Below are 25,562 nucleotides of genomic sequence, written 5' to 3' on the forward strand. Positions count from 1 at the left end.
AAATTGACGAGCGTTTTTCTAGTTCTGAAGACAAGTTGAGATCAATGACGACAGTTTGACCGTAAAATGGAGGTTTACGACATCTCGGCTTTTCTGTAATGCGCGGGATTGTCACGTCACCCATTGTTGGTCTCCCAAAGGACTGTTGATTGGCTCAACAAATTCCCAAGAGTGATTCACGCTGACAAGCTAGTATTACGTCACCTACGTTTTGTGTCCTAAAACGATTGCTGATTGGCTCGACAAACTCTCCGAGCGTGACACACGCTTACAAACAAAACTACAAATATAGAAACATAGGTAGGTACATAGCGACATACCGGCAGACAGACCGGAAGTCAATTCAGCCCGTTTAGAGTGAGCTTCTCGCGAAGCAGTCCACTACTTATTGTGGTGTCCTTCTTTTACGCTCGTAGCTAATTAATCTTGACTTTAGGGTGAGGGTAAACAGCGCGTCCTGCGTGATACCATGCAACAGTCCCATCACGCGTCGTAGTGGGTTTCTAGCTAATCAAGAATGGTAGGTAAAACAATACGCGTAGAATGTTAAAAGTTTCTGCAAGAAAACTTCTTACAAATCAGACCTCTTCACAATCATTCTCTAGTAAAAACAACAAAAGAAAACCAGCTATTCCAATGCAAATCATTGCAAGTCAAAAAGCCAGTAACAAATCCAGCACCTCAATTTGGTCACTTGGAATGTATTAGTAAATTACGCTTCTACATTTGGATGATGTGAGCTCCAGTTCCTGGTTTACTCTGAAACAAATATTCATCAGAGACAGCAAAACCACGGGCCATGTAGTATTGCTCTCTGACATAACTCAGGAAAGATTCAACCTTTCCACTGGGAACCATAGAAACACAGCAACCACCCCATCCAGCTCCAGTCAAACGAGAACCGAGAGCACCAGCCTGCCTACAACACAAAACGAATCAAATGTGTATACAATTAAACACTTCCTTGTAGCATTCGAATCTTATGTATGTTGTAGACCGAGAGATTTAGTGGCCAGGCAAGTGAAAGAATATGAAGACAGACAGACAGACACACAGACAGACAAACAGACAAACAGACATACATACATGCATACATACATACATACATACATACATACATACATACATACAGACAGACAAACTCAATTGCCAATTACTGAAAAATGTCCCGTTGAAGGTTGTTCTATGTCTGGTACTACAAACCGCTGTTTAACCACATTCGTCAAGTTCACAAACCACAGGACTGGTCTGACGACCTCATCTGTCGTCATAATTTGAACAATGCTCTTCCTGCCTACATTGGTTTAGAAAATTGAAACAACATTCTCCCAAGAGCGTGTCACGTACAACTCAGCTTCCAATCAATCCAGCCAGAAGTCAATTCAGTGACAGCCAGCCAAACGGGTCAGAACATCTGTCCATAACAACGACTACGCAACATTTGCCCATAGCAACCGCTCCTCAGCTTACAATGATGCTAAACACCAAGAAGCTCGTGCCTGGGATTTGATATTCTCTTTAATTAACCATCAACCAGATCCTAGAATCACTTCCTCCAAGATCTGTACGACATATTCCTTGCAATCTCAAGGCTACTTTCCAGGAATGCGTCAAAGTGGCATTTAGGGAAATTGAAACCAATCCTATGAATAATTCAGGGTGGAAGCTTTTGTTTCTGATTCCAAGGATAATTCTTCGTCCTCAGAAAAGAGGAGGGAAATCTGGCTTTAAGGAAATCAAGGCTGCGTACAGGGGGTTCCTGGACTTCCACTGGGAAGAGCTAATTCAGCTAAGTAGACCAGAATTACTACCACATCCAGGATCTACTGAAGCTGACCAGAAAATGAAGGAAGCTCTACGGCTAGTCAAAAGTGGAGAATTGTCAAGAGCTGCTAAGATTCTAACAAGTCAAGGTTTAGCTCCAGCGACCTATGAGACTATACAAAAATTGAAATCAAAACATCCTTCTCAATGTTCTCCTTTACAAGATCTTTGTTGTGATGACAAACAACAACTCATCCTGACAAAATCTAGTGTGAGCGAAGTTTTGCGGAAAGCTCCCAGAGGCTGAAGTTGTGTTCCATCCGGAAGGAGGTACGAACATTTCAAGTTCATGCAAGACAATCAAATTTTGATTCTTTGCATTCTGTTTGTGCTCTCATTGCTGATGGTAACGTTTCACCTAACATTATCCCTTTGTTGTCAGCATCTCGACTTACAGCTCTTCTGAAAGCTAGTGGAGATGTTCGTCTAATAGCAATCGAGGAGACTTTAAGGAGGATTACAGCTAGGGCAATATGTTTACAGGAACGATTATCTTTCTCAGAGTACTTCAGCCTCATACAACATGGAGTGGCAACAGCTGGAGAAGCAGAGTTGCTGACTCATCATATACAGCTGCTTATGGATCAGAATCCTGAATGGTCTGTTTTGAAAACCGATGTCAGTAATGCTTTCTGTTCCAACTCTATCAGCAGAAAGTGCCTCATAGAAGAAATCTCAAAATGTTTTCCTGGGATAGTAGCTCACGTCCATCAAATGTATTCAAAGCCATCATCTCTAATATACACTAAAAATCCATCTGTTGTACCCATTCAGTCAGAGGAAAGAATTCATCAAGGTAACCCATTGGGACCAGCTCTCTTTGCTACAGCAATCCATCCAAATCTTCATTTGCTACAGCAGCAACATCCTAATGTAACCATCTTGGCTTATCTTGATGACATCTATGTCGTAGGACCATCAAATTGCTGTATGTCTGTTTTATCAGATATCAAAGCATCATTTGAGAAAATAAATCTAGCTATTTGTAATAGAAAGTGTGAGCTCTATTGTCCAAGTGGGTCTTTTGATAGCCAGGTCGAAATTCCAGTGGTAATTGATGGCACAGAAATACTAGAAACACCAATTGGAAGTTCAAGTTATGTTGAGTCAAATGTGTTAAAATTTCTAAGTCTGGCCAAGATCTATGCACAAAGTTAACTGAATTGTATGATCCACAGAGTGCACTACTACTTTTACAACATTGTCATGTACCAAGGATAAACCACCTAGCTAGATCAGTTGTTCCTTCTTGTCTTCAACCTGCTGCAAAGATCCATGATGAATTGACTAGAACTACATTTAACATTATTTTGCAGTTAGAGTCAATTGATGAGTGCAAGTGGAGTCAAGCTACTCTAAAAATCAAGCATGAAGAATCATCAAGCATTCATTGCCTTTGTAGCAAGTTGGGCTCACAGTATTCATGAGTTACCTCTCCGCTTCCCAACCTTGCAAGAATCTGTTGATACTATTCACTCAACAGACCTAGAACTACCATCTCAATCATTGGCATATCACTTAAACTCACCTTTTTTGTCCTTACCTTTGTCTCCATCTTTGAATGACAATTTGGGAAATGCTCCAAATCTTTGTGATTTGTCTTTAAATCCTGTGAAGCTTCAACAACGAATTACTCAAGGAATCGACGAACTAAGGGCAGATTTGATCTTAGATGATGCAAAAGGTGCTAGAGATGCTGCCAGGTTACGATCTCTACAAGGAAAAGGAGCAGGAGCTTGGTTAGAATCAGTCCCTACTTCAGAAAAGTTTGCAATAAATAAGAATGAATTTCAGATAGCGGCTTTTCTGAGACTAGGACAACCGATGCCTTTCAATTCTTGTGCAACACATTGTAACTGTGGCAGGAAACTGGATGCTGACGGTTACCATCCCCTCACTTGTAAGCTTGGTGGAGGCACTGTGTGGGAACACAATAATCTTGTGGCAGAGTGGTGTCAGTGTCTCAGGGACTTGCAACTGCATTACAAAAAAAGAACCTAAGAATCAACATATAGACAGTGAAGACAGACCAGACATAATAGTATATGATTCAGGAATAGGTGACAATGTTGAACTCGATTTCTCTCTGGCACACCCATTTAGTAGCGACACAGTGGTAAGAGCATCGAGAGAGGACAGATTTACAGCTGCAAAAAGAGAGGAGAAAAAATTCAAATCAACAGCATCCAGGGTCATGCAAAGCTACCTTCATTCCATTGATTATTGAACATTTTGGTTGTTGGGGAGAAAAGGCAGACAATTATTTGAACCAGCTGGCCAAGAGATCGAGAGATGTAGAAAGTGGATCAAGTGAAGCACAGTTTAGAGGACAATGGAGAAAAAGACTATCAATATGCCTCCAGAAGTCCAATTCCAATGTAATATTGAGAAAACTTACAATAATTGCAGAGGGAAATGAAGAATTGGACGACAATGAAAGAGACATTCAGAACATCATTCATTAGAAGTTTAGTAGTATTTGATCTGTATGTCTCAGTAGAGGAACATTTAGCTTAGCAGTTTTACATATAGTGTTCTTGTAAAATTTTGCTTTTTGTGTTCCATAGTGAAAGAAAATAGACAGACAGACAGACAGACAGACAGACAGACAAATATGAAGGAGAGAGACACCACACCGTGAACAGAACAATAGTTGATGGTAAAGATATATAATGAGCAACGTTTCAGTAAAAACCTTCTTCTGGCTCAACGTATGACTAAGATGTTTAAAAATTTTCAAACAATAGGTGTTAATATTGATATCGATGATGTTGATATCAAAACCAGCTATTTACTCAAGTATGTCTGATTTTATATTTAATCCATATGGGTCAAAGGTCACCAGTTTCCTGATCCATTCGGATTCTCTGCACTTGCGGGATAGGTCGTCTTTCAATCCCAGATAGTCAATGATGGTGACTTTCATATCCCCTACAGAGTGCTGTGGTTTGTTGAAATGTCGTCCTACCGGTTTGCCTTCCAGTCGTTTGTTCGTTACGTCTGCTCTGTGATTGTTCATTCGTTGATGGAGGCATTGTCCCGTCTCTCTGACATATTGCATGCCACACTTAAAACTGTAGAACAAGCAACGTGATATACTTGATACAGTGTATGAAGTGTGGCATGCAATATGTCAGAGAGACGGGACAATGCCTCCATCAACGAATGAACAATCACAGAGCAGACGTAACGAACAAACGACTGGAAGGCAAACCGGTAGGACGACATTTCAACAAACCACAGCACTCTGTAGGGGATATGAAAGTCACCATCATTGACTATCTGGGATTGAAAGACGACCTATCCCGCAAGTGCAGAGAATCCGAATGGATCAGGAAACTGGTGACCTTCGACCCATATGGATTAAATATAAATCAGACATACTTTAGTAAATAGCTGGTTTTGATATCAACATCATCGATATCAATATTAACACCTATTGTTTGAAATTTTTAAACATCTTAGCAATACGTTGAGCCAGAAAAAGGTTTTTTCTGAAACGTTGCTCATTATATATCTTTACCATCAACTATTGTTCTCTTCGCGGTGTGGTGTCTCTCTCCTTCACATCTGTCTACATATCTACCACGTCAAGTTTCCGCGGATCAGATCGTTTCCGTCTTTGCTCTCTGTTTATCTTCCAGACAGACAGACAGACAGACAGACAGGCAGACAGACACACACACACACACACACACACACACACACACACACACACACACACACAGACTACTACAGGATCTATTGAACTCACTTTTGAAGTTTGCTATTAGCTAGCCTGTAATGGTGACCGTGTTTGAACTATTCTACAATGGACAAACAGACAGACAGACAGACTCAGGAAGTGTTTACACTCAAAAACAGCAATTTTCGATTGGCATCCTCCCTGCAATTGGAATTTCCATTTCAATGGCTGACTGGTCAACAACATGCAACTGTGGTGCCTCCATAAATGATAGCGGCTATGACTTGTTAACGTGTAAAACAGGAGGTGGACCTGTATGGTCTCACGAATGTCTGGCATCTGTATGGTCTGACTGCTTCCGAGAACTTCGCATCCACCATCGCAGAGAACCAAGGAATCGATACACCAATTCTGACAACAGACCAAACATCGTCTTTTTTACTCTGATTCAGATCACAATCTTGATCTACATGTTTCTCTGGCTCACCCATGGAGTACTGACATTTACCCCAAGTCCTCGATGGTTGATGGAGCCATGGCAGCACGGAGAGATGAGAAGAAAAAGGAGAAATATACTGCTACCTGGAGGGTCTACTGCTATAGCCATCTGTAGTATATACATCCAGCAACTTGTATTGTGTTAGTTGAGTCATTGACCAACATTTAGGACTAGCCAGTCATTCTTGAAACAGATCGTCTTAAGTTAACAGTAAGACCGGCTGAGAGCGTGCTAAGGACACATTTACTTGTGACATCTGGCGATGAGGATGGCGGCAGTATTCGAACAAATAGCGGAGTTTGACGAATTAAAGGAGGAGTGGCCATTTTATGCAGAAAGGTTAGAACAATACCCTGAAAGAAGAAATTTGTATGGGAGAAAAATTCGTGCGATTTTGTGCGATCACAAGCCCATTGCGCAAAATAAATTCCACATATATTTTTCCTTGCGCATGATCTTACTGTGCATGGCCTTATTGTCGCACAAATTAATTCCACACAAGTAGTGATGTTTCTAGCAAAAGTACAATTTTTCTCCCGTACAAATTTCTTCTTTCAGGGTACTTTGCAGTGAATGGCGTAGACAACGCTGATAGACAAAGAGCTATTCTAGTAAGCGTGATTGGAGCTCGCACGTATCAAATTCTACAAAGTTTAGTGACTCCGTTGAAGCCTAAAGAGAAGTCAGTCGACGAAATACTAGACGTTGACAGAACATTTTGACCCGAAGCCATCAGTAATAGTGCGAAGATTTAGATTTAACGGTCGATCGTGTCAGGAAGGTGAGTCGGTCGCAGAACTGCAGCGACTCAGTGAACATTGCTAATTCGAGGTGGTGCTTAGTGATATGCTACGAGACAGACTAGTCGTAGGAATAATGAATGAACGTATACAGCGACAGCTGTTGGCACAAGAAGAGCTGACATTCAAGAGGGTGTATGAATTAGCCATCGCACACAAAACAGCTGAAAAGAATACCACAGAGTTAAAGCAGAAGGAAGAAATGAGTATGTCTGGCAACCCAGAAGGAGAGTCCGTACACCAGTTACAGAAGCAGCCTGTACACCAGTTACAGAAGCAACGAGTACTCAAGGCAGGTAACAGACCAACTGACAAGATATCCGGGTGTTGTTAAAACTGTGGTAAACAGGAACACACAGTTCGAGTGCTGGTTCAAGATGTCAAATGTTTTGGTTGCGGCAAAATTGAGCATGCAAAGGCTGTTTGTTGCACAGTGAGGAAAATGGCTCAGAAAGAGGACAACGGTAGAGGTACATACAAAATCGACTATGAGGAGGCGGAGTCGGATACAATCGAGGATGAGGAGGTTGAGTGGATTAGCAGCAATATTGACACGTTGCACAAAGGAAAGGAGAAGCCTATGAAGACAACGGTGACCACACAAGGACAGCCACTCGAGCTGGAAACAGCGACGGGAGCGAGTGTCATTATTGTGACCAAATCAACATGGACGTCAGTCTGGAAGAAAGGTGAAGCACCATTGAAGGTTACAAAGATGCTGAAGACATATACTGGGGAGTCGGTACCTGTAAGTGAAAGTTGAAATTGTGGGTAGACACTTCGCATGGATGCCGATTGTCTCTTCCACTTGTGGTAGTGGCAGGCTCTGGCCCGAGTTTAGTAGGAAGAGTTCACCTTTTGGAGGCAAACCCTCACCAAGGGAAAGTGGAAGAGTTATTGTTATCACACAGTGAAGTGTTCAGTGGGAGGTTAGGCAGATTGCAAGCCGCGATAGTGAAATTACCAGTGACAGAAACGACGAGTCCCAAGTTTTACCGACCAAGACAGGTACCGTATGCTGTGAGAGAGAAGATAGAAGAAGAATTGTTTGACCTTACAAAGCTGGAATTATTGAGCCAATTCACTATTCGGAGTGGGCGGCTCCCATAGTTCCAGTACTGAAAAACAATGGAAAGGTCAGAATCTGTGGAGACTATCGGTTGACAGTGAATCAAGTGTTGAAATGTGATACTTATCTGATTCCACGCATTGAAGACTTGTTTGCTCGAATTGCAGAAGGACAGCAGTTTACAACCCTGGATTTGAATAAAGCATATCAACAGCTTGCACTTGATGAGAACTCACGAAAGTATGTAGTCATCAATACTCACCAAGGATTATTTCAGTACAATAGACTACCGTTTTGGTGTTTCATCGGCTCTTGGTATCTTCCAAAGGACGATGGAAACTCTGTTGCAAGCAATTCCAGAAGTAGTGGTCTACTTAGATGACATATTAATAACAGGAAGAAATGAACAAGAGCAACTTAGGTAAGGTGTTGACAAAATTGGAAAGACTGGAATAAGGATGAATAAAGACAAATGCCGGTTCATGCAATCTGAAGTAGTGTATTTGGGACATGTCATTGACAGGACAGGCTTACATCCGGACAAGGGACGAATTCAGGCAATAATGGAAGCACCCAGACCACAAAATGTGACAGAATTAAAAGCGTACCTAGAATTGCTATCGTATTATGGCAAATTCTTACAGAATTGTCAACATTTCTAGCTCCACTACATAGATTGTTACGAAAAGGAGTAAAGTGGAACTAGTCATGTGAACAAGAACAAGCTTATCGCCAATCAAAACAATTGTTAGTGTCAGCCAAAGTGTTAGCACATTTCGATCCACAGCAGGAGTCTATCGTAACTTGTGATGCTCTTTGTACGGTTTAGGTGCTGTATTGGCTCAAAGAGAGAAGAACGGAAAAGAACATCCAGTAGCATTTGCATCAAGAACATTGATGAAAGCGGAGATGAATTATGCACAGGTGGAAAGAGAAGCATTAGCAGTAATTTTTGGTCTACAAAGACTTCACCAATATCTGTTGGCAGAGAGTTTGTGCTAGTCTCAGACCATAAACCACTGGTAGGATTGTTGGGGAAATACGCCTCTTCTGCCAATGGCATCAGCGAGAATCCATCGATGGGCCAGATCCTATCGGGTTACAGTTATACGTTACGATACAAACCAGGCTGGTACATTGGTAGAGCAGATGCCTGTAGTCGATTACCCTTACAACTGCCGTCGACAACTGAGAAAGAACAACCAGAGACAATTCAATTTTTACAGCAACTAAAATCGTCACCAGTATTGGCAAGAGATGTTAGAAGATGGACAGAACAATTATGTTCATCATGGTTGGCCCAATAAACCACTAATCAAAGCGTTGACTCCTTACTGGCAAAGAGCAAGTGAATTATCTATAGAAGAGGGATGCATATTATGGGGGTACAGGGTGATTGTACCACCTCAAGGGCAACCGAGTTTTGAAAGAGTTACATGCTGGTCATCCTGGTGTGGCATGGATGAAAGGCTTAGCCAGAACAATATCTGGTGGCCAGGACTGGATGGGGACATCGAACACGAGGTCCCAGGTTGTTCTAGTTGTCAAGAAACAAGAAATGTACCACCCCCAAAGCTCCATTGCATCCCTGGTCTTGGCCTCATCAGCGGTGGATGAGGGTGCACGTTGACTACGCTGGACTATTGCTAGGAAAAATGTTTCTTGTACTCACTGATGCACACTCAAAGTGGATTGAAGTAGAACCTGTAGAATCATCTACGATGAAAACTACGGTGGAAAAGTTAAGGAAATTTTTCTCAACTCATGGAATTCCTGAAAAACTGGTATCAGACAATGGGTCAGTATTCACCAGTCACGAGTTTAATGGAATAGACCACATTAAAACAGCACCGTATCATCCGTCAAGTAATGGGCTGGCGGAATAAGCAGTACAAGTATCGAAGAAAGGACTGTCCCTTGCAAAACAAGGAACCTTGACATATCGCTTGACAGAAGTGTTGTTCAGCTACCGGATTACAACGCATTCCACGACAAGAATATCACCTGTTAAATTATTAATGGGTTGCAAATTACAGTCACGTTTAGATTTGTTACACCCCAACATGGAACAAACGGTACACAAAAAACAATGGCAACAGAAACGTTTCTACAAGGGTAAACAGAATAGTATGATAGACCTTTACAACAGGGTGACAGTCTATGTGCACAATTACAACAGAGGTCGTCCTTGGGTAGCTTGTGTGGTTCGGTCCAAAACAGGCCCCCTATCATACATTAACAAAACTGGAGGATGGGAGGGTAGTCAAACGACATTTGGATCAGATTCAGAAAACCTTACAATCGGAAAGACATGAAAGAGGTGAACCATAAGACCTACTGATGGAACCAATACATCCACTGGATAAACCATGTTCAAGAGCAATGGTACCGGTATCACCGGAAGAACCCAAAAAGTGGGTTGTCGCACCAGACTTACCAGAACAACAAGATGGAGTGGACAAACAAATAGAACAGGACACGATTGTATCATCGCCAGAGATTAGCACAGGAAAAAAAGACTTAGAGAAAAACTAACTAGAGCATCAAATCTAGGTGCCAACAAAGGAGTGACTCCAATCTGCCGTTCCAGCAGAAGGAGAAAGGCACCAGACAGACTGAATTTTTAGTAGATTAGACTATTGTGTTGAACTGCATAATACTTAATTGTTAATGTCAGTCACATACTCGGAGGGAGAAGGATGTAGTATTTAAACCCGGGAACTTGTATTGTGTTAATTCAGTCATTGCCCAGCATTTAGGACTAGCCAGTCAGTCTTGAAATAGATCGTCTTGAGTTTACAGTAAGACCGGCTGAGTGCATGCTAAGAACACAGTTACTTGTGACACCATCCTACTAGCCATCAAACATTACGACACCTGGGGTGTTGAACGAAAAGACTCTCAATACAACTCCAAAAATGTAATGCGAGAGTCCTGTTGAAGATGTCTACACCGTCCAGAGACAATAAAACAGTTGGCTTGATTGCCACTTCGTTTTCCTTAAATTGTACCTCAGAGAACTTTAAGTCTTGTGGCTTCAGTTTAGTTGAATAGTTATGCATGACTTTTGTTTTAGCTAATAATTAGGTCATAGAGACTGTTTGCATTGAGATTTATCACTTAGCATCAAATGTATTATACAGTAGTTTCCCTCTTGGACGACCACCCTCGTGAGCAACCACCTCTTGTTTACGACCAGTTTGGCTTGGCAGACAAAATCTGTATTGCACGTAACCCTCTTCAGCGACCACCCCTGTAACGCACCAGTGACCACCAAAGTAGGCTCAAAGTTGTCATGTGTCCCCGCCTAGCCTCGAACTCCCAGACCAGAGTGCGCGCAAAACGCAAGAACTCTAGTCTGGACCAAGTCGGCACTAAAATGATTTCGGAAATAGCCTTCTAAGCCAATCAGCTCCTCATAGCTGGAATGTCGGTCGTAAATTCTGATTGGTTTAGCAGTAATTGATTATGCTAAGTGCACTAGCGCTGATTGCGCACGTGTGAAACCCGCGTGGGCGGCTAAGTGCATGTCGGAGCCGTGATGAAGACTCTGGTGCACGCACACATCTTAGTTTTAGTTTCAGCTTCAGTTCTTTGATATTTTCAAGCTTGGGGTGACCGGACATACACAGCAGCGTCTCTAGACCATCACCTTTGACAACTGGTCGAGCGGTAGTCTCTCCAGTCGAGCGGTTAGACTAGCTAGCAGTCTGCCAAAGAATAAGAGAGTCGTCATTTCATGCCGTCCACCAAGATATCACCGCAAACACTGCAGACGTCTCTTCTTTGTTCGTGAGATCTCATGGCATTTACAAATGATATGTTAATCTAGGTAAACTGATCCTACACTGCTAGACTACCATTTAGCATCGCTATTGATAAATACTTCTGAAATCATTTTAGTATCGACTTGGTCCAGACTAGAATTCGTGCGTTTTGCGCGCTCTCTGGTCTGGAAATTCGAGGCTAGTCCCCGCCTTGAGCGACCACTTAGCATTGTCTGTCTCCGCCACTGCACCGACACATCCAGGTATGTACAACAAAAGAAGTGTCGTCACAATCAACCACAGTACAGTAGCACGTGTGCGTACGGATGAAATTGATTGTCGCCTCAAAAACCCAAGATCCTAGCCCTTCATGAAAGAATAGCTGTGCTGGACAAGATAAAAGAAGGCCGTTCGTGTCGCTCAATCGCTGAAGATCTCGGCGTAAGTACATGTGTACATAAAAATTGATCAGTTTTTCTTGTTAAATTAATGAAACTTAGTGCATTATTCTTGCTGTTTGTATGTGTACTATACAGTGCACTGTAAAAACTAAATACAGTATGTAACAAATTAATTAACGAGTTGAACAAAAACAGTTCTCCTGACGAGAGACCACCCCTTTTGAGAGACCACTTTGTTGGAAACTTAAGGTGGTCATCCAAGAGGGGAACTACTGTAGCAAAATGTTTAAAAATATAGGTATCTGACAGACAGACAGACAGACAGACGGACGAACTGACAGCTAGACAGACGGACAGACTGGCAAACTACTATAACTCTCACTGCATACGGCCACCAAAAATTTTAAAAATTACACTTCACATACTCCACCTGCATATCTTTGTCAATTCATCAAGTTCTCGACAACTGCACTCATACAGTACACTGCAACTGCTATGACTTTCATTCATCATTTCACCAAGACGCTACAAGCACAAACGCAATAATAGCAAGACCACGTAAATGCATGAATTTACCTATGCTATGATTGTTATTATTATGGCAGCTGCTGAGGGCCAGTTGCCTGAGTAGATCTTAGAGACCATTAATTACGTATAAAACTTGTACTTACGTATAGTGTCACTGGGTTAGTTGTCGCCTTGAGTCATTGCTGTAGTACAGCATAAAAGGTTAATTGTAGTTGAAATATATCATGGTTTTCATTATGTCGTCATCACCCTCTCAGTAGGGTGAGTGGGTTCTTCACCCTCAACTGAGCAGGCAATGCCCAACCCAGTAAGTAATTCCATCATTAGGCTATAGAATCTTTGTTTAATAGAGTAGGTTATGCTTTTGCACTTCTAAAAACTTACCAAACTAGAATTTTTAAAAAATTTCTCTGAAAAGAGAAGTAGATGTAGGGATTATATAAATAGAAACAAGATCTATAGATAATATGAACCAAAGCCAGATATCATTTGTGAATCCTTCCAACTCATTAAATGTAAAATGTAGGGAATATGGGGGTTAAAAGGATTCACAAATGATGTCGGCTTTGGTTCATATTATCTACAGATCTCGTTTCTTATACAATCCCTACATCTCTTTCTTTTTCAGAGAAGTTTTTTTGAATTCTAGTTATTATTGATACCATGGTATATTTGAATATATCATAATACGCCTATCATAATAAGCCAACATACATACTTTAACCAGTTTAAACTACTATTGTTAATATTGAAAACCGTGATATTTGAATATATTCCACTAAGCATACTGCAATAAGCCAACCATATTACAGCCACATCATAAAAGAAATGCACTAGCCCAAGCAAAAGTCCACAATCCTTTGCTATCTAAATCATAAATGAGTCATATCACTGTCAGCAAATGATGAGACCAACAACACAAAAGTCAATATCAGCAGCAACAGATATGTATGTTAGCAATTGGAATTAGTGCAAGATCTGACCTTCTGCTGTTGTGGTGGCATGTTACTGTCACCTATTTTTAGATCAATTTCTGTTTCTACGTATGCACATGATTGATAACCTCGATGGCATGTATTTTACTCTACAGAGTAGCCAGTTCATTGTTGTACTTGTCATTTTTAGAGGCTTACCAAGAAGGTGAGTCTTTCGTGAACGTAGCTGTCAATTTGCTGCAGCCAGTTATACATACATAAGAAGATCAGTGGAGCAAAAGAGTATTCCACCTGTAAATACAATTTCTGTATTTGCATACAACAAAGGAGTCTTTTACATCTCATGTGCAAGAAGATGCAGCAAAGCTACTGGCTCCACCATTGCTCGCTAATGGGAAATCCATACTGACCAAGTTAGGTATAAGGGTGCTATCTCAGAGTAAACCCGACATATGTATGTTTAGAATGTTTCATAACTTAAAACTGACAGAGGCCTGTTTCCAGAATTTCGTCCAGTGGAGGGGTATTTTTTAGGTGCAACCAGATTAAGTAAGCCTTACTGATGCAATCACATTCCCAGAAATGGTCTCTCTGTTGTTTCCTTCGCTGCAAGCACGGTGGAAACCATTGTGCCACCTACTTCAGACCAGCTAGAGACTGACCTTTCGTGTGATCTATTTCTGTCCGGCAACATTTGAGAGAATCGATGTTTTGTGAGATTGTTTGGTGTTGAAGGCAATGGACGCTGTCATCAATCGTGTTCTAACAGATTACGAGGCACTCATTCATATGTAGGAACACTTTAGCGAACGACCTCGATCACCGGACCTCGCTATTTCGATTGTGCACTATGCTACACTAGATAGACGCTGCTCAGTTCTCCAGAGAGTACTTTTAAACACCTATTCTAGCATCAATGCTTGCCGAAAAGACTCATCTGGCAGCCAATGTGACAAATTGACAATCAATTAGCTTTTCTGCCAAATTTGCTGCTTTCTTAGAGAGACGTCTGAGAGGATGCCAACAAAGCACAGAGTTCACTGATGCCAAGAAACATTGAGCAAGCTGTGGCAGGAAACTGCCTGCTCAATAAGTCAATGATGATTTTTACGAGCACAAATATGTGTGTCATTGACTCAAAGACACTCTACTTAGATTTAGTGTTACTACATAGTGCAAATATATTCAAAAATAGACTGTGCTATGTCGTGCTCAACAAGGTCAGTCTGGTTTGTAAGACCTCTTGTAAGCACTGGAAGCAAACCCTGTATCAGAGGTGCTTAGACCATCATAGCTGTCTAGACAGAACACATGACCAAAATCCCAGCTTACTATTTAATTAAACCAGAGTAAAATTAATATCAACTAGTCACATAACTCAAGCATGACAGTAAATACTAGCCTGATTGTAATAATATCAGTCACAGTTTGTTACAACATCAACATCAAAGACTAACCATAGGAGTAGTATGTACAAAATTTGTTGCTCAAAGGGTGTCAAATTAGCACCTACTGATCATGTCTTATAAAATCAGCTATGCCCATTTCTAAACCAGGGCAGCCCAATGGTTCCAAAATGCCTAGGGGAAACCCTGATGACTTTATGCAGGATCCGACTGGATCTAAGTAGCACTGTTTTTCTGTAATTTTAAGCGCTGCAGGTTGTGATGACCTGAAATGATGTTCAGCCACAATGCAATATTTGCGTGCACTTCCAAGACCTTGTAAACTGCGAATCTACTGTAGATGAGTTTGTCTACCTAAAGGTTCCTCGGTTGCCAGTAAACTTCGAGCTTGGTAAAGAACCCAGTCTTGCCAAAGTTAAAACTGGCATCAATCAGATGAGGAGTAGAATACAAGCAAAGGTTTCAAACATGGAGGAGAAGAATTCGCTTGCTGCCTTCATAATCAATCTCATTCTACTCATCTGTCATAGAGAAGAAATAACCCCAGACCTAAGTAGGAGATGCGGAAATCATTAGAATTTTCAAGAAAAGGGATAAATCTGACTGTGGCAATTATTGCAGGATTTCCCTTCATGCTCCCGTATAAAATGCCGTATGTCACACAAGCAATTGATTTGGCATTAGCAGTTGCAGACAGGTTACTTATTTCTGACAAGACCTGGTACTTGCAAACATGACTTACTCTGATCTGGTAAAAACTCTTTCATAAATGTTTCATGGATCTAATTGGTGGTTTGTACATTGTCTCTGGTTGCCATGTACAATCAATCGTAAATACTCCTTAGTGATTAGACTGCATTCCTAAGCATGACAGACATAGCCAGCTGGCCATAGTCAAATCAGTCAACCTTACATGTTTTGAGCACGCTACACTGTACTTGCTAAGTCACGTGACTTTTCCAAAGTCCCATTTCTTTTCCAAAATCCCATTTCTTAAGGCTAGGGCGCGTTGCCACTAGCACCTACACTGGTTAGCAAGTGGTTTTAAGCTAAACAGGTTTAAGAATTGACCAGTTTCCACCTGCGCTAAACCAGTTCTATTCTAAGCCTAAAACGATTTCTTAAACCCATTTGGTAGTACGTTTAGCAAAGTGGTTTATTTTTAACTGTCACGTGGCAGTAGCGTGGTTGTTTAGATGGCTTCTGACAAGGCGGTTTGATGATCTTGACTATTCTGCTGGGATAGGATTGCCTTGCAAGATGTAAGGGTCGTTAACAAAAGAAAGAAATCAGCAGCTACGGACAGAGAGAAGATGGTGTCCTTGGTCATCGTCATGCAAATTCCTACTTACAGATGCTGAATCTGTGACAACCAGCAGTTGCTCTGACTCAGCGACAGAGCAACCCAATACTTCAAAATAAGGCTTTCATAGATGGTTTGTTTTACACATCCTGGATGTGCAAGTTCCTAGTGGAAACAGTCGCTTTCTTGAACTGGTTTAGTTTTTAAACACGTTTAAGCTAAACTAGTTTAAGGTGCAGCTACTGTAAACACGACCATAGTTAAACCATTAAAACACTGAAGCTGTGTTACACACTGACACTTCCACAGCTATGAACCTTCTGAAACCATGATATGCTTATTGCGATGAATTATGAATTTACATACTATTTTTCTTTTGAGCAAGCTGCTTGTACATCTAAAATCCTACAAAGTGACAGTTGTTTCACATGACCGCAAAGTCAGTAAGTAGTCTGTAGTTGTAGATGTACAGTAATGAAAGTTGGCACATACACTGATACGGGGCATAAATGTTCCTCATCGTTATGTATGCAATGTTAGATTCTTGCATTAACAGTTGTAGACAAGTAAGTTTTGTTGTCTATTTCCGATAAGAACTGACAATTGCAAACATGAATTACACTGTTCTGGTAAAAACTCTTTCATAAACGTTTTGCTCATTTGATTGGCAGTTTGTGCATAGTCTGTGGTTTCACAAACAACATAAAGGAAATATGTACTCCTGCTCCATGATTGGGTACCATACATGAGGTGTGGCACATTCCTGAAGCATGACAAGACCAGCCAGAAATATAGCTGCAGACCAGAAGCCAGTTCACTCCTATGTGTGTAAGTAGCTACTCACCAAGCCTCATAACTTTTACAAAGCTCCATTTCTTATGGCTCATAGCTGAGTTATTAGATACTAGGAGGACCCGCTCTATGGGCAGTGTCACTGTGTGGGTCTCTGAATGACGGTGCATGGCAGAACACAACATAAACTTGTCCATGAACGAATTCTGCCTCTTTGCATACGCATCTCTTCCCACATTTACATGCATGCCTCTGCACACACTGTAGCCAATGCTACCACAATAGACCGTGAGCCGAAGGCCTCGTGAGCTGGATCAATTCCAACTACAGCCGGCGCATCCTCACACTGTACCAGATGTGGGAATTAGAATGGCATACAGTGGCAAGCAAGTGCACGTACGGCGCATTCGCATACTTGGTTAATTGACTAAACAAGCTCCCGTGCATCTCATTTCAGCCAGCAAAAGTCTCATTTCGGGCTGTCGGAAGCAATCTAGGTAAAATCCAACTAAACCAATCGTCTCGGACAGTCGATCTCAACCCGCCCGTCACATTACAGACGGACATGTGGACATGTGGAGACGGAAGTGGGCGATCATGTATAGAATAGTATTATGAATTATACTACTATATTTTTATTTACTGGCTATTATTATGTGACATAAACTAACCACAGCAGCATCAGGTGCTCCCTCATCACACAAACGCTTGAATGAATGAACTCTTTCTGCTTCAGAAAATACATGAATAGCTCGGTCATGAAGTTGAAATTTTGTCAAAAGCAGTGTTGAGTCATTCTTGCTCTTTAGACTTAGCTCAACTAACTCTGCATCCTACACACACACACACACACACCACATATCATCCTAGAGTACTACCATTAATTCACACCATTTCATAACCAAAAAACTAACAGTCACTTCTAGAATGCTTGCAAGCTCCTCTCTGGTATATGGTTCACAGTGAAGAATTTCTTCAACAACAGATAACCTACAAAAGAATAAACAACACAATATTATACTAACAATCACATATTCAGATATTTCAGTGTGACATCTCCTGTCTTGAAAGATTTAGAGCTTGCTGAATGTCACACAACCTTCGATTGTTTTTCGGTGTAATGTGACGAACATGGGCAATCACCTACATGCCGTTTCACCTTGTACATAAGCATATGTCAAGTTCTAAAGACCGCAACCTACTTGAGCTGCCAGTCTGCACTCCACAACTCGTGTGTTATACTGAGATTCAGCACCAGTTTTGTTGGCAACAACCTGTAGCAGGTATAAAATACATCAACGCAATACATTGCACTGCAACGACTTATGATATGTGGTATACCAATGAGTTGGCAACAACAAAGTCTACACCATGAGGAATTTGAACGGTAGATGCACTTAGTTTTGGCTCAAATTCAATGAGTTTGGCCTACAACCACACAAGTGACGTTATGCAGCACAATGTTAGCAAGCTATCTGTGAATGAACCATAAATAAACAAATTAGCATCCTACCAAAATTCGCACCCAAATGATAAATTAGGCACACAAAAATCCATGCAAGTCAGTAAAAATGCTATTACCCACAACTTTACACTGCAAGCTAGTCTAGAAACTAAACAAAATTGAATCCAGATCATGATCGGATCTAGATTGCAAGCATTCACACTGCACCTTAAAACATTATTCCCACCCTATTGCCTATGGCATGGTATTATGGTGAACGTGTTCTTTTGTGTATATGGAAAGCCTACTTAGAAAGGTCTCAACACAGTTGAAAATTTAGACACAATGAAGAAGGTAGAATATCAAAGGCAGTGTTCTCGCCAGTACTGTCAGTACTGTCAAAATGACCGGAACAGAATTGGAAAGCCTTAGCAAACATAGTGTGGGATGTTTTCCTACAAGATCCATCACCGATCTAAAGACATTAACAGTCTTGATGGCCCCAAAGTTGTTACAGAACAATGCATATTCTCATGTCAAACATATCTGGTGTACAGTAAGCTTAGACCCCGGTCACACTATGTCAGGACTGACGGCAACATTTGCATTTGCATTTCACACGTTTTACCTAATTACATGCAACGTAAATATGCGGTCACACTTATAGAGCGTATTTGTTGACTCCCACGTTCACGTCGGCGTTGATGTACATACCTACGTTGCACGGGCGTTTCTTTAGTGTTGGAACGTGCCATTGTCACTGTTGTCACCTTCGCATATGTCTGCAACACTCATTCTAGGGTATTTGACCTACTGAGACTTTGCAATTGGTTCATTTGTTTTGATCAAACGTCAACGAGCGCCATGTCTGTGGATCGTGGAAGTCAACAGCTGCAGCTACTAGGAAGCAGAAAGTCATTTGATCGTCAAACGTGGAAGCAAAACTGATTGAGCTGTGGGCTGATGTACTTGACAAATATAACGGCAAAATAATGGCAAAAAAATCCAAGGAGAAGATTGTCACCCAGCAGCTGAATGACTACTGCGATCAAGTCGTCAGTCTTCAACCTTTCTCGGTGTCGGACGTGCGCAATAAAATAGACAGCATTGTCAAGAAAGCAAAAGGGATCTATGCGCAGTATCGTCTTCCAAAAGAAACGGGGTGTGAAACAGATGATGCCGATATTGCGCTTGATGAGGAAGCTGCCAAATTAGCATGGCCTAACTTTGCTGTTTTTATTGCTCACTTTCGAAACCATCCCTCACTGGGACCTGGCTCTGTTGACGACGCTTCTTTGCTACCTAATCTACCACTACCTCAGCGTGCTGAAGAGGACTTGTTTGTAACCACAGGTGTTGTGCTACTACTAGTGCCACGTCTACTTCTGCAACCCATTTCACGAGGAGGAAAATCAGGTTATAAAGAAGTTGAGAGACGATTTCAGTTATTCAAAGAAGAGAAGTGGGGAGAATTATTTAATCTTACGAAACGTTCTGGTTGCAAGCGTGAAGTCGTCGCAGATTCCGACTTGAAAACGAGAATTTCATCAAATTCCGAGTCTCATCTTGTCAGTTCCGTTCTGAACAAAATCAAATTCGGTGCTCTTTCTAGAGCTGCCAATATATTGACAAGCTCAGGAATTGCCTCTGACACTGATGATACGTTCCAAAAGCTCAAACAAAAGCACCCATCTGATAGAATCTTGTCATCCAACACCAAACCATCATCTCCACCGACTAGTCAACCTATCCAATATCAGAAAATACTTTTATCTTGTCTTTACAAGGATGCCCAAACGGTTCCAGTGCTGGAAACAATGGATGGCGATTTGAGCATTTAAAAATGCTCTTGTACTCTGATCTGACCTGGAAAGCTCTTTTCAATGTCTGCAACCTGATTCTCGGGGGTTGTGTTCCTGATTCTGTGATGAACGCTATGGTTGGAGCAAAACTGATAGCTCTAAAGAAAAATAATGTGGATGTCCCTCCCATTGCAGTTGGAAACTGCATTAGGCGACTCGTAGGTAGAACAGTGTGTTCACACTTGAAAAATGAGATGGCAGACTACCTTGCTCCTTACCAGTATGGCGTTTCAATGCCAGGAGGAAGTGAAGTTGTGGCTCACTTGGTGCAGTTGTATTTGAAGCAAGAAAAGAATTGTGTCATTTTGAAAGTCGATGCCAAGAATGCTTTTAACAGCATTAGCCGCAATCTCATTTTGAATGAGGTATCTAAGCAGTTTCCGGGTCTATACCCTTTTGTGGCAAAATGCTACCTCAATCTCACTTCTCTAGTAGTGTCCGTAAAAGGTAGTGACTCTGTCATTTCGTCGGTGGAAGGTGTACAGCAAGGTGACCCATTGGGTCCTTTTGTTTTCAGCCTTGCCTTACACTCTGTGATTTCCACCCTCAGCACTAAGCATCCATCAGTCTTGATTCCTTGCTACCTCGATGATGCAATGATCATGGGTTCCATAGACGATGTAACATCTGTCTATTTGGAGATGAAAGACCTTCTCTTTAATATAGGCTTGGAGTTACGAGACAACAAATGTGAGGCTTATTGCCCCTCGAGATGTTCTGGATGGGATTTGCCTATTCCCTTAAGACATGATGGTTTAGTCATACTGGGTACTCCAGTAGGTTCTGACTCTTTCATAAGAAGTAAATGTTTGGACATTGTACAAAAGGAAAGTCAACTTCTTGATAAACTACCTTTGCTAAATAACATGCAGTCTGCATTACTTCTCTTACAGTACTGCGCTGTCCCTAAGTTTACTTATCTTCTTCGGACAGTACCTACGTCGCTGATAAGTGAAGCTGTTAATCTGCACGATTCGCTGATTATTCAAGCTTTTGAAAGTATTGTTGGATGCGGGTTGCTTGACGAGCTTGAACGTTTACAGCTCGGTCTTGATATCCAGCAAGGTGAATTTGGGCTTTGTTCCGCTACGCAATCTGCTTCGGAAGCCTTCATTGGAGGTTGGGCAAATATGCTGCACTATCTTCCACATCACGACAATCATGTGCGTTATCTTTGTGATGGTTTACTGTCAGTTGATGCTAATCACCATTCTCAAATCGCAACGGACTTGACAACATCTCTCAAAGATCTTCACTGTAACTTTAGTGACACCACCAAACTGATTCCATCTGTTTCAAAGCTACCAGACAATCCTAAGAAACTTCAGGCAAGACTTCATAAGGCAAAGAAACAATCACTTTTTAACAACCTTCTTGAACGATGTAAAGATAGTCGTTATCAATTAAGAATACAGGGTTGTGGAGGTCCCAATTCAGGGATGTGGTTAGATGCTATGCCGAGCTCGCACCACTTCATTCTCAGCAATAATGATTTTCTCAACGCTGTTTGTCTGCGGCTCGGAAGAGCAATTCCTAGCTTACAATCCTTGAATCACTGTATTCCACAGTGTGGTCAACAAATGGATATCAAAGGCTATCATGCTATTACATGTAAGTGGGGTGGAGGCACTATTCATCGGCATGATGCCGTATTGGACTGTTTTTTTGAAATGTCAAAGGTTCTGGGATTCAATTGTCGTAAAGAGCTACCAGCCCAGTTTACTAACAAACAGCGGCCTGACATAGTCATATATAATTACAAGGATGGAAAGAATCTTCTTTTAGATGTGACCATCACACATCCGTGGGCAAAACGATCTCTTCGCTCATGTAGCAGTACGCCAGGCTTTGCAGCAACAGAAAAGGAAAAGGAAAAGGATGGGAAGTATCTCGCCAAATCATCGAGCCTTGGATACTTGTTTCGTCCCCTAGCGTTGGAGGTGTTTGGTCGTTGGGGAAACAAAGCAGAAGAACTGTTGCAAGAGTTTTCTAACCGCTCTCTGTCTTCGTTAGGCATGAGTTCTGGCGAGTTCAAGCAATACTGGCGACAAAGGATAGCAGTGTGTCTACAAACATACAACTCTATTATTCTAAAGAACAAGGTGGCAACCATAGTTAGTCAAGGGTAATGTTGATCAAATCAGTACATCACCAGCAGTCAAATCACCCGGAAGCAGAACCAAGGGTTGGGAATTTCTTGACAACTTGGATTTTGAATCTATTAGTGGGTCAATTATTCCAACTATTTCGAACGTACCTAGGCATCTACAAGCTTTCTTCAGGGAATGTTGTGCTATGTCTCTAGTGAAACTTTCAGAAAACAGCAGTGACCTGTCAGCGTGGAAACTATTTCTTCTAACACCTAGGTTTCTATTGCAACCAGTGACTCGTGGTGGCAAATGTGGCAAGAAAGAACATGAAAGCCGATATAAAAAGTTCAGAGAATTGAGGTTTGACGAACTTTATCACTCATCAGTGCCTCGTCCTGACGAACGTCAAAATAAGTTTGAATGCCCTGATTCTGATAGTGTTATTTCATCTAGCTTGATCAGATCAGTCCGGTCAAAAGTGAGAAATGGAGAAATTTCTAGAGCAGGCAATCTCTTAACAAGTTCAGGTTTGGCAACTACATCCCTTGAGACTTTTCAGCGTCTGCAAGAAAAACATCCACAACGCAAAAATCTTATCTCTGAAGAACTAAAGCACCACAAACCCACCTGCTCTCCAGTCCAAGTATCTCTTTCTTTGTTCATTTCAGTTCTCAAAAATTGTCCGAATGGATCTAGTTGCGGTTTCAATGGCTGGAGATTTGAACATCTAAAATTATTGTTAGATTCTGACTACACCACGTCTCATTTGCATTCTTTGTGCAATAGCTATTTATCAGGTTCTGTACCAGATGTTGTGGCCACTACTCTAGCTGGCGCAAAGTTGATTGCTTTGCAGAAAAACGTGAATGATGTCCGACCAATTGCGGTTGGTGATTCTTTTCGACGACTGACGGCCAAACTTGCATGTCATCAACTCAAGAAGAAGATTTCGACTTTCCTTGCCCCTCATCAATATGGAGTTTCAACGCCGGGTGGAGCTGAGCTAATGACACATCTCATTCAGGCATCTCTGGAGGAGCATCCGGAGTGGATTGTTATTAAAACTGATGCAAAAAATGCTTTCAATACTGTTGATCGGTCTGCCTTTTTGTCTGAAGTTGCTTCAACTTTTCCGGAACTGTATCCATTTGTGGCGCAATGTTATATTCCTCCAGCTAAACTCACTGTTCGAGTGGGCTGTAAAACACAATTTATACTGTCCGAGGAAGGTGTACAACAAGGCGATCCTCTAGGACCCCTATTGTTTGCCCCAGCTCTTCAACCAATACTGATCAATGCAGCTAAAGATCACGAGTCAGTTCTTACGCCTAGCTATCTCGATGACAGCATGATTCTAGGGCCAAAAGAGGAAGTGATCAATTGTTACAACAATTTGAAAGTTCAACTATCTAAAATTGGATTAGAATTGAGAGAGGATAAATGTGAAGCTTTCTCACCAATCGGTATCCATGACTGGCCTCTGAACATTCCTGTACAAAAGAACGGCTTTGTTGTCTTAGGAACTCCTATTGGATCCCTGTCTTTTGTTAAAGATCGGTGCATGAAGCAAGTCAACACTGCCAAAACCTTCCTATCAAAACTTCCTTATATTGACGATACACAATCCGCAATGCTAATCCTTCGTTACTGTGGAATTCCAAAGATTTCACACTTACTTCGATGTGTTCCTCCAACGGTTACTGCTGAGGCTACGAGAGAGTTTGATGTAGCAATCATAAATACTTTTGAGGCCATCATCGGCTGTAAGCTATCTGAGCAACAAAGGGTACAACTCTCCTTTCGATTCAGTCAAGGTGGATTCGGTTTATCTCAAATGAGTGTTACTGCTCCATGTGCTTTCTTGGGAGCTTGGGCGAGCACTCTACACCAGCTTCCTTTGAGAGTGCCCTCTTTAGCCTCTTTCTGTGATACAGTCATTACTCCAGCTAGGATTTGTGATGATAGGGCTCCTTCAGTCTATTCAATCGCCGACCACCTGATCGATTCACTTCAGGAAATAAAACTTTTTCACACTGATAGACAATCTTTGATCTCTTCATTGGCAGACTTGCCTAATCAACCCTTCAAACTACAATCCAGATTGTACTCTCGCCCCCTTGACACTCAATTTCAGACCTTCCTGAAAGGCTGTTCATCTGAATATGATAAGGCAAGAGTCATTAGCTGCGGTGGGCCTATTGCTGGGAGCTGGCTGGACGTTATACCAAATACGCAGGAATTCACTATGAGTAACATGGATTTCCGTGTTGCTTCTTTGTTGCGACTTGGTACTCCTCTACCAGAATTACAAGCGTTAGACAACTGCATTCCTCAATGTAAACAACCTCTTGACAGTAGTGGCTACCACATACTAACGTGTAAATGGGGAGGGGGAATCATTCGACGCCATGATCACATTGCAGATTGTTTATACAAAATGCTTACCTCTGTTGGATATCGATGCAGAAAGGAGTTGCCAGATCAATTCGATGGAAAACAAAGACCAGATGTTGCTGTCTATGACTATAAAGATGGAAAAAAACTTCTACTTGACGTTACCATTGCTCATCCTGCAGCTAGGAAGTACATCTCTAAAAGTCATTCAGTAGCAGGCTTTGCTGCTACAGAGAGAGAAAAGCAAAAGAACACAAAGTATCTTTCTAAATCTAGAGAGTTGGGGTATCTTTTCAAACCGTTTGCAATGGAAGTATTTGGCCGATGGAGTGATTCAGCCCAAAATTTTTTATCGGAAACATCAAAGTTCGCAGCTTCATCTTTACAAATATCCAGCGCTGAGTTCCTCCACATGTGGCGACGACGCTTTGCCACGTGTCTTCAAAAAGAAAACGTTTCCATCATGTCAGAAAAGATGAAATCGCTTGTCCCAAAGACCACTGTGGATGCCAACTTTCGTCAGAAGCAGCCTGTCAGATGCTTTGGACTTGACTTTAGTTAATTAAAGTAATTACCATAGTGCATGCTTAGTTAGAATCTTATGTAGTTCGTAATCTATGTAGAGTTCTTCTTTAGTCATAGTTTCGTTTTAGTTCAGTTGAACTGTTTTCAGCTCCTCCTATAGCTTGTTGAAATTGTCTGCTGTATTTTGTTGATGTTGAATTATCTAAATAAAGAGAGAGAGAGAGAGAGAGAGAGAGAG

At 41.5% G+C, this 25,562-nt stretch overlaps 3 protein-coding genes and 1 long non-coding RNA gene across 5 annotated transcripts; 3 read left to right on the forward strand and 1 right to left on the reverse strand.

Moving 5' to 3' along the window:
* Positions 1-3,192: 3,192 nt before the first annotated feature.
* LOC134186169 (uncharacterized) lies at positions 3,193-3,825 on the forward strand. Its single transcript, XM_062654088.1, has one exon. The coding sequence runs from the start codon at positions 3,193-3,195 to the stop codon at positions 3,823-3,825; it is 633 nt and encodes a 210-aa protein (XP_062510072.1).
* A 3,059-nt stretch (positions 3,826-6,884) lies between these two features.
* On the forward strand, positions 6,885-8,879 carry LOC134185964 (uncharacterized). Its single transcript, XM_062653857.1, has 6 exons — positions 6,885-7,104; positions 7,243-7,566; positions 7,626-7,901; positions 7,976-8,117; positions 8,401-8,525; positions 8,707-8,879. Exons 1-6 carry the CDS (start codon positions 6,885-6,887, stop codon positions 8,877-8,879), a joined length of 1,260 nt encoding a protein of 419 aa, XP_062509841.1.
* A 3,594-nt stretch (positions 8,880-12,473) lies between these two features.
* LOC134186089 (uncharacterized) lies at positions 12,474-18,489 on the reverse strand. 2 transcript variants are annotated; one of them, XR_009970898.1, is made up of 6 exons: positions 18,351-18,489; positions 18,212-18,283; positions 18,064-18,152; positions 17,912-17,999; positions 17,681-17,842; positions 12,474-12,570 (listed from the first exon to the last, which is right to left on the reverse strand). It is a non-coding gene; the product is annotated as an uncharacterized LOC134186089 (long non-coding RNA). The 2 variants fall into 2 exon arrangements; XR_009970897.1 differs by having other exon boundaries at positions 17,924-17,999; positions 18,351-18,472.
* Positions 18,490-20,296: 1,807 nt separating this feature from the next.
* On the forward strand, positions 20,297-22,444 carry LOC134185967 (uncharacterized). The gene has a single exon (XM_062653860.1). It carries the CDS (start codon positions 20,297-20,299, stop codon positions 22,442-22,444), a length of 2,148 nt encoding a protein of 715 aa, XP_062509844.1.
* Positions 22,445-25,562: the final 3,118 nt, after the last annotated feature.

Source organism: Corticium candelabrum, chromosome 10 (genome assembly GCF_963422355.1).
Source record: "Corticium candelabrum chromosome 10, ooCorCand1.1, whole genome shotgun sequence".
Lineage (NCBI taxonomy): Eukaryota > Metazoa > Porifera > Homoscleromorpha > Homosclerophorida > Plakinidae > Corticium > Corticium candelabrum.